The sequence below is a fragment of the Synchiropus splendidus genome, chromosome 1 (assembly GCF_027744825.2).
Source record: "Synchiropus splendidus isolate RoL2022-P1 chromosome 1, RoL_Sspl_1.0, whole genome shotgun sequence".
Classification (NCBI taxonomy): Eukaryota; Metazoa; Chordata; class Actinopteri; order Syngnathiformes; family Callionymidae; genus Synchiropus; species Synchiropus splendidus.
Genome location: NC_071334.1, coordinates 28,223,249 through 28,235,580, shown reverse-complemented (window position 1 = coordinate 28,235,580; position 12,332 = coordinate 28,223,249). Strand labels below are relative to the sequence as shown.

Below are 12,332 nucleotides of genomic sequence, written 5' to 3'. Positions count from 1 at the left end.
GAAAAGAACAAAGGTAACACCTTGTTAATCCAATTAAACAGTTATTAGTATATTAAAATTTTTACAAGTGACAAAGTAAGAGACAATTATGTTTATGAAATGGAGCCCTAAAAATATTAAGTATAATTCATTATACCTTTATAGAAATTGGTGCAACGTTTATAGCTTATGATGATCAATTTCTTCGAATAGTATTATCCGATCTATTCGATAATAGCAGTGGTTTTGATATTTGGAGACTCCCACAGCCCAAAGACATACCCACTAGTTCCTGGGTGAATAGTGTGTGTGCCCTGCGATGGACTGGTGACCTGTCTTGGGTCTCTCGTCCAATGACTGCTCTGATAGTCTCCAGCACTCCCTGCGACCCTGAACAGGACTAAGCACTGGTTCACTGAATATGCACTGTACGTTAGTCATAAGCCGGGCTTTTATTCCGAAAGACTTAACCGGAAGAGCTCTGACGATGTTTCTGCGGAAGTCGAGTGTCAGCAGTTGTAAATACTGTCGCAGCTCCATATATCCATATATATTTAAAGGTGATAAATGGCAGAGGTAGAGAGCAGGAGAGACGATCCAGCACCGGTTTGTATCTGCGTGTTGTGCGGACTTCCCGCTGCAGGTAAATCCACCTTGTCGCGCGCGGTGAGTCGCGGAGCCGCGAAGTTCGGCTGGAGGGCCACTGTGGTCACCTACGACGACCTGATCCCAGACCCGGCTTTCCTCACCGAACTTCCTGTGAACCCTGTTGATCTCCAAGAACCGGTAGGTCTGCATTTTGTTACGATATTACGGTTGCGTTGAAAGACCGTAACTCTTATTCTCCTTTGATAAGGAGTTGCTAAATGACGCATCACTTGTTTGAAACTGTTTCCAGCAGACTCAATGGAAGTCCCAGAGACAGGCTGTACTGCACTGCATAGAACAATTTTTGAAGAATCCTCGAGTGTTTCCCGAGTTTCCAGGTGGTTGTCAATTCATGGGTTCAAATCCGCGGACGCCGTCAGAGCGTGTATATCATTTGGACGAGGCACCCATCCTCTTGCTTCTTGACGACAACTTCTACTACCCCAGCATGAGATATGAGGTTTTCCAGCTGGCAAGAGAGAGTGAGACTATTATTATTATATTTATTTTAAAAAAAGAGTCATTGAATGAACCCACTGTTGTTGCTGAGTTTACTGTAAAATAAATAAAAATTAATGTAAATTGCTGTAAATGAACTATACAACTTTTACTGTTGTTACTGTTATGTATCCCCACCTGCAGCAGAAAATGTCATTTCTACATGTATTTAGTTTTGTCATAATACTTTCTTTTCAGATTCGCTGAGCTTCTGCCAGGTCTATCTCCAGTGCAGCTTGGAGTTGTGCCTCAGCAGAAACCAAACCCGACCTCACCCTGTTCCTGCTGACGTTATATCAGAGATGAATAAGAGATTGGTGGCACCCAATTCTCAAAAAAATTCCTGGGAAAACAACAGCATCACACTCGACACTACAAACACTCTGACAGTGAATGACATGTAAGAAAACATCATATAGTCTAGAGCCTGTGATGAGATATACAGAGTATGGCACTGTTTAATCTCCATGATTTGTCGTCAGTCAGAGAGTTATGGAATGTATCCGATCTGCGTTTAACAATCCCCTGAGCCCAATTGAGGACAACACTGAACAGAAGGTATTCAACCTGACTTGATGTGAAATTAAAATCACCCTTGCACTGCAACCATATGGATCACCAACATCATTGTTCCTTATTGGTTTAGGAAGCAGACCGCCAGAAGTGTGCTGCGAGCATCCTTCACCAGACCGACCAAGCTTGTCGACGTTTAATTTCGGAGGCGATGAAGACTGCAAGAGGTTAGTTTGTGAGTGATTTTAATGACACACTTGCCCATTCTGTGGTGTGAAGCTTGTGTGACTTGATATTCTGTCATTATATTCAGATAACCGGGTGCCTTCTGACACCATGAAGACCTTAGCAGCTCAGCTGAATGAATCCAAAAACAGATTTCTTCATAACCTACGGACTCAGTCCCTTCAGCAATCACCTTTCACCCCAGAGGAGGACATCAATGTGGACCTTGTGGTGAAAAGAGCTGTCGGCTTGTTTGGCCATGAGACCAAGGAAATTATGTCTACCGTTATAAATAGTGATTCCTAAGCATATGGGTCATTGTTTTCTTCAAATATGCTTGTGCCATGCAATATTTTTTGTTGTAAATAAAGAAATGTAAACTTTGTAACGCAGGTTCATAAAGCAATGAAACACCTGCCTTTCTCAGTGCGGTTTGTATGTTCTCCCAAGGGTTGCATGAGTTTCCTCCTGGTACTGTGGTTTCCTCTTACAGTCCAAAAACAAAATTGATGAATTGGTGATCCTGATGTATTGCCTAGTGTGAACTGTTCTGTGTCCTGTGGTGGACTTCTGATCTGTCCAGGGTTTGCAAAGTGGCTCACGTATGAATGTGTTTCATATCTAATACGTTTAGATTTATTCCAAGGGGGAATAGTCCACATACACATTATTATAAATGTACATATTTAACGTGAATAATGAATTGAAAAAAAAAAAGTATATAAATGTACACTAGGTGGCAGTACGGAAATAATGGTTGGATAAACGAAACGTAGAATAAGAGTATCCGGATTCAACCACTAATCCCCTAAAGGTGTGTTTTTGTTTCTTGCATATATACAACAACAGCGCTGTTGTTTCCTTTATACCGGGTAATCATATATTATAACATTGTGGAGACTTTTGCTGAAGATTCGTTTCATAGTTTATTGGCTTTGTTCATTTAATTGATAATGACGCTCTAAAGCGAGCCCCCTCCTTCGGACGAGGCCATTCCAATATTTCATAACACACGATGGCTGCATCTCTGGTCAGGACGCTATCAAAAGTAAGACAATATCCCCTGTATTGTATGTGTATATGTTTTTAAAGTCGGTATGACGGCCTATATTAACGGAAATCTGTTGTTTGAAGACGGAGCAGGTTCATGTTACTAAAAAAGGTTGCCGACGATTACATAATAGGGCTAGCTGCTCAGTGTACTTTTATTGTATGTCGTTGCTTCGTTCAGTCTTGCGGGCAATTCTGTCGGTCATGGGGTCGGAACCAGATGGTGTGGAGGAGCAAGTCCACCAGTCCTGTCGCAGAAATGCACTCAGAACCCATACTTGGCTCAATCTCCTTTCCACCTCTGCAAACCTACTCAGACGAGGAGAGGATGATGAAGGACGCAGGTGAGCAAACTAATGTGACGTCAATGTCTGTGATCGTTTTGTCTTTCTAAAACGGACGTTGCCTGTCAACAGTTCAGAAGTACGCACAAGAGAGGATTGCACCCTGGGTGGCAAAGATGGATGAACAGTCTCACATGGAGAACGACGTGATCAAGTCTTTATTTGAACAGGGTGTAAGTTAATTTCCTATTTGCCTAAGGAAATCAAACAGCTTTCATGAGAGGACAAGCCAGCCAGCTTCTCAGTAACATAAAGACATGTAACAATCGCCTATATCATCCCCTAAAGTGGTGTTTGAAAATACTGTGTGAGAACATATATAAATAAATATTTGATAAACGCAGCCAAAGTCCTTGTGAGAAGTTCACGTTTAGATGCAAAGACTGTGAGTCACCTGAGGAACAAACCAACAGTGCCATGAGTTCAGCATATGAATGAGTCAACATTCAAAGAAAACTAGATCACCGTGTTTAACTGTCCCAAAGTTGAGTTTAAACCCTGATCCCTTCAATAGTTTGTTAATGATGGATACGACTCCTACATTCAGGTTAGCTATAGCGGTTCCTTTCTCCTCTGACGTTGCTTGCGGTTGTGTTCAAAATACTTATTTGTGATTGTCAATTGTTTCCTTGCAGCTCATGGGGATTGAGATTGACCCAGAATATGGAGGAACTGGCTCCAGCTTCTTCAGCTCCATCCTGGTCATTGAGGAGCTGGCAAAGGTGGATCCCTCGGTGGCTGTGCTCTGTGACATCCAGAACACGCTGATCAACACGTTGTTCGCCAAGCTAGGTACCGCCGCGCAGAAGGAGCAGTACCTCAGCAGGTTGTCGACTGATATGGTGAGACAGACCGGTGATGAGGAGTAGTCGGCGAGTCTCTTTGTTAATTCCCCAATTCCTCCACAGGTGGGCAGCTTTTGCCTCTCTGAAGCCGAGTCTGGAAGTGATGCTTTCTCTCTGAAGACCCGTGCTGATAAACACAAAGACTACTTCATTATCAACGGGTCAAAGTTGTGGATCAGTAATGCAGAGCATGCAGGAGTGTTCCTGGTCATGGCCAACGTTGACCTGTCTGCTGTGAGTTAAGTCCATCAATTTTACACTTTTAACAATCGGAGTACAAAACTGCTCTGTCATAACAGTGATTGTAATACATTTATTAGTGTTTGGTTGTAATTCTCTCACATTTTTGCAGGGATACAAAGGCATCACCTGCTTCATCGTGGACCGGGATACGGAGGGTCTTGAGATATGCAAAAAAGAAAACAAGCTTGGCCTCCGTGCATCCTCCACCTGCCCACTCAACTTTGATAATGTTAAGGTAAAATTTCCACTGAAGTATGTATCCTCTGGTGAGACTGAAGTCCTTAGCAAATAGATGTGACAAAGTAACATGACAGAGTACGGAAGTCTTAACTACTGGAGTCATTTTGCTATAACATTCACAATATGATTATATATGATGCATATTCACTAAATAAATACTGATGAGACCGAAGCAATTCCCCTTCACATCTTTATCAGGCAACAGTCAGGATTGACTCTGTTTGAATCTTGTATTAGCCACTGCCATCTTCGGCACCTCACAATTCCAACTGCTAGGGTTTGCTTGTTCTACGAATATCATGATTATAGTAATGTTTAAGGCATCTTTTCCCATTCAGGATTTCTTCCCGCCGCTTCACTTTGTGGCTAGTTCTTATTTTAAAACGAGGTATTTATCAGTCTCACTGGAGTAAATACCAAGCAAAGTAATGTTTCTTTCACTGTTAATTGGTGTTTTATAGTGCATTTAAGAGAATAATATAACTATTACTACTACCATACCACAATTAACTTATTTAAGTTTATTTAAATAAATGGTGGATGGATTAAAGAAGAAAATACAGTCAATTAAATCGTGCCAGGGCATGTGAGAGGCAAGTGTGCAGCTATTTTTCATCACTGATGTGTTCACTTTCACTCAAAATTCAATATCAAATCCATCAATCTTCAATATTCAAATCTATAATAATATTTCCACATGCTCGCTTTCAGGCTAGATGGGTGAATCTTGCACTCAGCGTGCGCCATCTTCAACTGGTCCCTTACAGTAGGCATTGTAGCTTGCGTGACACGACTTTTACCCATCATTTAGAAAGGATAAAAGTCATTTTTCTATTAATCGATTTTCAATCATTGCGCACCGTATTGTGATTACTCTAATAATCAATATATTGGCCCACACCTGTAATATCTTGCTTTCCTTTCAAACAGGTCCAGCACATGTTAAAACTCCACATCTGCCAAGTTACGCTCCATTCGCTAGTTCAAAAAGCTATTCTCTTTGTTTATCAAATATGTTACGATTGAGTTTGCAGTCTCAGCTGATGAGTGTATTCTAAACTCCATTCTGGCATCTTTAGGTACCGGAGAAAAATATTTTGGGCCAGATTGGTCATGGATACAAGTATGCCATTGGGATGCTGAACGAGGGGAGGATTGGAATTGCTGCACAGGTAACTGTAGTTTCAGAGGTGACTTATTAGGTGTTCACTATCCAGGCGTGTGGGTTAGCAGATAACATGTGGGATTTGACTGTTTTCCAGATGTTGGGCCTGGCTCAGGGCTGCTTTGACCACACCATCCCATACACAAGACAGAGAGTGCAGTTTGGCAAACGTATTTTTGACTTCCAGGTGACAACAACAACTATAAAGGCTCTGGTTTGTTTGTTTCTGTGGGTTTGAATCACTAGTTTTCTTTGGGTTTTCAGGGAATGCAGCACCAGATCGCTCACGTAGCAACACAAATCGAAGCAGCTCGTCTCTTGACGTACAATGCTGCTCGTTTGAAGGAAGCTGGCAGACCTTTCATCAAAGAGGCTTGTATGGCCAAGTACTTCACTGCAGAGGTGGGTTTACTGCTCCATCTGAGAAGAGGGACTGAAGATTCATTTAAAATGACATTTGGCCCAAATAAATGGGAATATTTGACGTTAACGTTTCATGAACTTACTTTTCTTTGCTCTTGTCCTCAGGTTGCAACATTAACAACATCTAAATGTGTCGAGTGGATGGGAGGAGTTGGCTTTACTAAAGATTACCCCATTGAGAAATACTACAGAGACTGTAAAATTGGTGAGTTGCAGTGAAGAGCAGTGGTTTAGAATGGTGTGTTCCTGGGGCAAAGTCAGGGGTGTGCGATTGGACCAGAGAGGAGGTGGAGAGTGGGGCAGTGGCTGTAATATGACTCTGCAGGAGTTTGGTAGTCTCATGCGGGTGACATCAACACACATCCAAAAGTCACTTTCCATTTCATCACGTCTTATTTCCACCTGCCATGTGGGTTTGATTTACATTGGAGCTTTTTTGATCAGGACATTGTTCTCTCAAGATGTCACACAACAACAAAAGCAAGAAACATCTTCTTCTAATGCGAAAATGAAAGCCATTAGAAGATTATTACATTTGCTTTTTTTGTCCTCCTTCGCAGGTACCATCTATGAGGGGACCACTAATGTGCAGCTGTCCACCATAGCAAAGTTCATCGATAAGGAGTACGACCACTGAGACCACTGGGTTGGAACTGGTTTGTCTGTTACCTGTCATATTTTCCTTGTGCTATAAAGGTGGGGTTGGTTTTGCTGCAGTGAATAACTCCTCATTGTAGTTTTGTGGGATTTTTAGAGAACTAGATAAAAGTCAATTACTAGAGGCCAATGTGCACTTTTAAATAGCAAAATCTCAGTTGCCCCGATAAATTATTTATTCTTACTGTTTGAGTCAACTTCAAAATGGAGAGCTAATTTGAAAGTGCTGGTGCCTTGAGTTTCTGTGCAGTATGTCTTTACACAAGTGGTGTCTGTTATGTCTGGGCTGGACGTCCAAGTACTGTAAGTTCCATTTCTTAAATCAACAACACAACAGCAGGATACAATAAATGTTAACCATTTGACTTGTCATTATTTTTACTTTGCTTTTCTTTTCGACAAACACTATCTTTACCCGCTATGATTTGCATTGTTTGTTGAAGAATACGTATCAAAACGTTTTTTTTCGAGTTCGGTGTACACACCTCCACAAATGTGGTCCATATCTGACTGACTCATCATGAGACACGCTCACTTAATGTTACCTGTTTGTGCCTTGTTGGCTGCAAGTAATCATCGTTGAAAGCCTGGCGCAAGGATGTGTTGACATGACGACAGAAATACAGGGGAGTGTATTTGGAGACTGATAATGCTGACTGTAAAATGTACTCATTTCATCGTCTCTTTGTTTCGTTAAAGAAAAAAAATCCAGATATTTTGTTTTGCACTCCAAGAGTCTGCCACTAGATGGCAGCACACTCATGAGTTCGCCTTCACACCCGTGATTGACTCGAGCAATGAATTGCTGAACCGAATACAATGAAATCCGTTTTGTTCAGTTTTTTTGCCTCCTCTTTAATAAACAGAAAGAATGCAGGATTGAATTGATAATAGTGGGTTAAATACTGTAAAATGATGTTGGGTTAAATGTTTAGAGTTTGTTGAAGCAATTGTTAAAAAATGTGTTTGCGAATGTAGAAATAAACATCTGTTTGTAAGCAACTTTTCAAGATTACGTTTTCATTCATTATGTTTTCATTGTACACATACTTTGACAAAAGCAGCTTTTTTCGAATTATTGTATTATTTTTAATAATTGTGTTTTTTCCTTTGCCAACCATGTATTTTCTTTGCTTTACATTTATTTAATCATTTTTTTCGTAGAATAACAAAAATAATACTAATATTAATTTAGTAGAAACAGTTACCAATGCATAGCTCAACTGTTATATGCTGTTATATGCAATGCAACGCAAGTGATGCCAGTATATGAATTGAATTTAAACGACTTTTTTTCCGTGTTAGCTACCCGTTTCCTTTTTCACTGTGCTTTTTTTTTTTTAATTCTCCTTTAATATAATTACACACAAAGATCGTGTTGTGGGTCTAATAATCATCGAGCCACCGTCTAGATGAAGCTGATAAAATAAAACAGGAAGCTGGGCTGTATTTCTCTCCATCATTGGCTGTCATCCTCCTTCACAGATCCCCTCTGATGTGTCTTCTAATGAGGATAATCTGATGAAAAGCCTGCTATCTTTTCACTTTGTATTGTGCACCGAGCCTCTTCCTCCGCCCCCATCTTTAACACAGCTATGAGACCTCTCATTATGGCCAGATTCAAGTAGCTTTTCACTAAACACTGCCTTGTCCTAAAGAGCCGGAGAGTCCTCCAGAGCAGGCTGCATGTTTGCAGGTTGAGCAAATTCAATTTGTTGGATTAGTACACAAGTCCCACACAAGCATGGTTCGGTGATTAAGTCTGCTTTTTCTATTGCTCAGTGCAATGTCTAGAAGCAGAATGTCCACGTTCTGACAATTGAAAACATTAGTGCGACAGGAATATGCACGCATCAGTCAAACCACCTGTCAGGGATCTTAACCATGACATCTATGCCTATTATCGTCATCCTATTATCATCAATCTGATCCGAGCCAGACCCCGCTGCTCACACGAGCACCACTTTCCCTCCACTAATACATGGCAGCCGCGGGACTGATGTCAGACCACCTGCCTAGACGCAGCCCTTTGTACAAAGCAAAATGGTGAGCTTTCAATTGGGTCTCGTCTGTGGCACTTCCTGTCTAATAAAATTACACGGAGCTGTGGATCTGGTGCTGATGGCGCTGCTTTCTGCAGGTGGAAGACGGAGTTCAAATATCAATTAACATGGGACTGAGAAATCCACTGAACTGCAGTGCGCATGATATTACTGAGCTGTTGTTTGTTTAATAAAATAAATCTTCCGTTTTGCAAAAGAGCTTGATTTTTATTTGGAATCTGACACTGCATTATAAATCATAGTCACGGTTGTGAACTGAACATCTACAATATCTTTGTCCCACAGTCAAATAAGGTCTGTTTCATGTAAAGCACAGGATTATTTTATAGTTGCTCCTAACAATACTCCTTGAATCCATTGCAGTAATGTGTTTTATACAGTTTAAAATGGAAATTACAATATGAAGATTTATACCTAATACATAATAACTGGGTGCAAATATTAATTTCCCTTATATTTGATCATTGTAATGTGTTTGCTCACACTAAGCAAATATAGCGCCCCCAAGTATCTCTCGTATTTATTCCATTTATGCACATGTGTATTTTGGACTTCAAAGGCCACATTTGTCTGTTTCACTTAAGCGCGCACATTTCATCTCACTGCCAGGTTTCAGTGAGGTCTCTGCCTTGTCAGGTGCATCTCTTAGACTGGAGTTCTATCGCTACTGGAGCCTGTTTGCGCGCGGAAGCGTGTTAATCCAGGGCCGTTTAAACAATTTACTGGCAGTTGATTGCCCCCCAAAAATAATCACCATCAACAGATTAGCTCCTTAATCTAATTGATGGTAAATGGCTCGCGTGGAGCCCGAAGCCAAACCGCTTGTGCGGCCTTTTTATGTGCGGTATTTTCCCCTCGTCTCATCTCACTTCTCATTTGCTGTTGCACCTGTCCAATCACAGCGGCCGAGCGTGTTTTAACTCGGATGGCATCTCTCACCGATCACTCCATCCCAGCAGAGCGCCGGCTGTACTGCTCCCTGCGCGGATCTTGAACGCAGCATCTGGATACTAGACTCTTGGCTTTTTTTTCCCCCCGCACCCGTGAGGTATTTGAAGCGCTTGTACTCTTGAATGGTGATAATACCTGGGGATGGCAGACGTTGATGTGCAAGAGACGCGACAGCCCGCCAAAGACTCGCCGTTCTCCATCAAGAACCTGCTGAACATCGAGGATAAGCCCGACAAGCCGAAAAGCTTGGTCGCCTCGTCCGAAGGAGTGTTTGAGGGCAACTTCTTTTCCCGGCTGGGCGACATCGCCTTCCCTCGTTTCGAGCTGCCTGCTCAGAGAATCGGACTATCCGCGCAGTATCTGGAGAGAGCATCCGCCTGGTGGTACCCCTACACTCTCGGGGCTCACCTGAGGAGCGCAGGTAAATATTGGCCTCGCTTTAAGTGACAGTGATCCCTGATGAAACAGTGACTTTTCATGGCTTTACCATCACTAGAAAACAAGGAAGATATGGAAAAAAAACTAAAATATATATTTATCTTAATATTTTGATTTGTTTAATAAAATTATATATATATATATATATATATATATATATATATATATATATATATATATATATATATATATATATATATATATATATATATATATATATATATATATATATATATATATATATATATATATATATATATTGCTGATTTGTTGTTGTAATTTTCAATTAATGCGATTTATTATTAAACTAACCAAATCAGTCAAGTGTATAACTAAGGGTTTGTGATGCGTTCAGGTACAAATGAAAACAATTAGAGATCTATATTTGCGATACAAATTTCAACAATAAAGAGACGTGTCCTTTGATGGTTTGAGGATTTGTTCATGTTTTTGGGTGAATGAAAATGAGTTTTTTTCCCCGCAGGCTCTGAGAAGGCCCCGAAAGAGCAGCAGGCTGCGGTGCTGGAGAGGCGCTCACCGGATCAACCAAGAAGCGATGACGTTAAAGATGAGAGCGCGGATGAAGATATCACCTTGGACGAAAGTGACAGCGAGGAACCAAAGAAAGAGGACACGCAGGAGGACGATTGGAGAAGAAAAGAAGACGAACTGGACTCGGACAAGAAGCCGTGCCGGAAGAAAAAGACCCGCACCGTGTTTTCCCGGAGTCAGGTCTTCCAGCTGGAGTCCACCTTTGACATCAAACGGTACTTGAGTAGCTCGGAAAGGGCGGGTCTGGCGGCGTCCCTCCACCTGACGGAGACCCAGGTCAAGATATGGTTTCAGAATCGGAGAAACAAGTGGAAACGGCAGCTGGCGGCCGAGCTGGAAGCGGCCAATCTGAGCAACGCGACGGCCCAGAGGATAGTGCGGGTCCCCATACTGTACCACGAGAGCGGGGCGCCAGACACGAGCGCGGGTCCTGGTAGGAACTCGCCCGGGAGCCACTCCGTCCTCGCGTTTCCCCACCACATGTACTATTCCCACTCAGTGCCGCTGCTGAGGCCAGTTTAACATCAACCTACGTGCGCGTGAGAGCTGTTTTTTTTAACAAGAGTGAAATATGAATGACTACAAAACACAGTTTGTATATTTTGTAAAAAGCGTCCACGTTTTATTTTCATTATTATTTCAAACAAACACCTGCTGTTATTTGTGTCATGCGATATAGTGAATATATTTAAAAAGAAAACAGTTTTGACAGGACCAGTGTGTAACTATGTATCTTGTGTCTGTGGCTTCGATTGCGGACATTTTAAATATTCCTAATATATCGTGCAATATTGCTGACTTCATTGTATCAACCCTTGCCATAAACCAAAATCCCATTTTATTTTCGAATGGGACAATCATGGGATTCTGCGAGAAAGTGCGTTGTTTTCAAAGCCATGAAAGAGCCAAAAATGCCTCCGCTTTTTTATTTCTTTTCAGGTACTGTCATTGTGTGTGTATTGTTCTTATTTCATTAAATTATGTTTTCAAAAACAGTGAATGTATGTTAGATTGAAGTAGTTTTTTTTCCATGAGAGCATTCTTGTGAGATTGCAAGAAACACACACACACACACACACACACACACACACACACACATGTTCGCATTTCTATCCTTGATAGGACCTTTTTGTCGGGTATCTTATTGCCATAATGCTCTTCCAGCCTCTCACCCTAAACCTTACTGTCTAAAACAAAGGGCTGACCTTAAACCAGGACGCTTACCCAAACTTAAACCCAATTACAATATAGTATACAGTTATAATGACACTCCCATTAGAATAAATTGTCTGTTACGGGACACAAGTCATAAAACAATTACAACAATAATGCCGCCACAATAATGTAAATATGTATTTTCAAAAATATAAACCAGTGTCCCTCCACACGACTGTGAACAAACATCATTCAGACCACTGTTATTTTTAAATTAAAACATTAAACATTTCCAATTTAATCGCAAATAAACGTACTTGATTTTCATGCTTTATTTGTGAAG

At 41.2% G+C, this 12,332-nt stretch overlaps 3 protein-coding genes across 4 annotated transcripts; all 3 read left to right on the top strand.

Annotated features, from left to right (window-relative positions):
- Nucleotides 1-464: 464 nt before the first annotated feature.
- Nucleotides 465-2,278, top strand: LOC128748545 (L-seryl-tRNA(Sec) kinase). 2 transcript variants are annotated; one of them, XM_053847441.1, is made up of 6 exons: nucleotides 465-765; nucleotides 881-1,109; nucleotides 1,324-1,525; nucleotides 1,608-1,683; nucleotides 1,772-1,865; nucleotides 1,952-2,278. In XM_053847441.1, exons 1-6 carry the CDS (start codon nucleotides 547-549, stop codon nucleotides 2,167-2,169), a joined length of 1,038 nt encoding a protein of 345 aa, XP_053703416.1. In that variant the 5' UTR covers nucleotides 465-546; the 3' UTR covers nucleotides 2,170-2,278. The 2 variants fall into 2 exon arrangements, with proteins under 2 accessions (XP_053703416.1, XP_053703408.1); XM_053847433.1 differs by having other exon boundaries at nucleotides 878-1,109.
- A 267-nt stretch (nucleotides 2,279-2,545) lies between these two features.
- On the top strand, nucleotides 2,546-7,832 carry acadsb (acyl-CoA dehydrogenase short/branched chain). Its single transcript, XM_053873171.1, has 11 exons — nucleotides 2,546-2,911; nucleotides 3,095-3,257; nucleotides 3,330-3,430; nucleotides 3,893-4,099; nucleotides 4,166-4,336; nucleotides 4,455-4,580; nucleotides 5,665-5,757; nucleotides 5,848-5,937; nucleotides 6,015-6,152; nucleotides 6,279-6,378; nucleotides 6,734-7,832. The coding sequence occupies exons 1-11, from the start codon at nucleotides 2,879-2,881 to the stop codon at nucleotides 6,808-6,810; spliced, it is 1,299 nt and encodes a 432-aa protein (XP_053729146.1). The 5' UTR covers nucleotides 2,546-2,878; the 3' UTR covers nucleotides 6,811-7,832.
- Nucleotides 7,833-9,883: 2,051 nt separating this feature from the next.
- Nucleotides 9,884-11,744, top strand: hmx3b (H6 family homeobox 3b). Its single transcript, XM_053873183.1, has 2 exons — nucleotides 9,884-10,265; nucleotides 10,767-11,744. The coding sequence occupies exons 1-2, from the start codon at nucleotides 9,986-9,988 to the stop codon at nucleotides 11,354-11,356; spliced, it is 870 nt and encodes a 289-aa protein (XP_053729158.1). The 5' UTR covers nucleotides 9,884-9,985; the 3' UTR covers nucleotides 11,357-11,744.
- Nucleotides 11,745-12,332: the final 588 nt, after the last annotated feature.

What these genes read in the sequence shown, in the direction of transcription:
- LOC128748545 (XM_053847433.1), top strand. Translation starts at nt 547, where the DNA reads ATGGCAGAGGTAGAGAGCAGGAGAGACGATCCAGCACCGGTTTGTATC. An exon ending in CTGTTGATCTCCAAGAACCG is followed by an intron (nt 766 to 877) that starts GTAGGTCTGCAT and finishes AACTGTTTCCAG; the next exon opens with CAGACTCAATGGAAGTCCCA. An exon ending in TTTCCAGCTGGCAAGAGAGA is followed by an intron (nt 1,110 to 1,323) that starts GTGAGACTATTA and finishes CTTTCTTTTCAG; the next exon opens with ATTCGCTGAGCTTCTGCCAG.
- acadsb (XM_053873171.1), top strand. Translation starts at nt 2,879, where the DNA reads ATGGCTGCATCTCTGGTCAGGACGCTATCAAAA. An exon ending in AACGTATTTTTGACTTCCAG is followed by an intron (nt 5,938 to 6,014) that starts GTGACAACAACA and finishes TTGGGTTTTCAG; the next exon opens with GGAATGCAGCACCAGATCGC. An exon ending in CCAAGTACTTCACTGCAGAG is followed by an intron (nt 6,153 to 6,278) that starts GTGGGTTTACTG and finishes TCTTGTCCTCAG; the next exon opens with GTTGCAACATTAACAACATC.
- hmx3b (XM_053873183.1), top strand. Translation starts at nt 9,986, where the DNA reads ATGGCAGACGTTGATGTGCAAGAGACGCGACAGCCCGCCAAAGACTCG. An exon ending in GGCTCACCTGAGGAGCGCAG is followed by an intron (nt 10,266 to 10,766) that starts GTAAATATTGGC and finishes TTTTCCCCGCAG; the next exon opens with GCTCTGAGAAGGCCCCGAAA.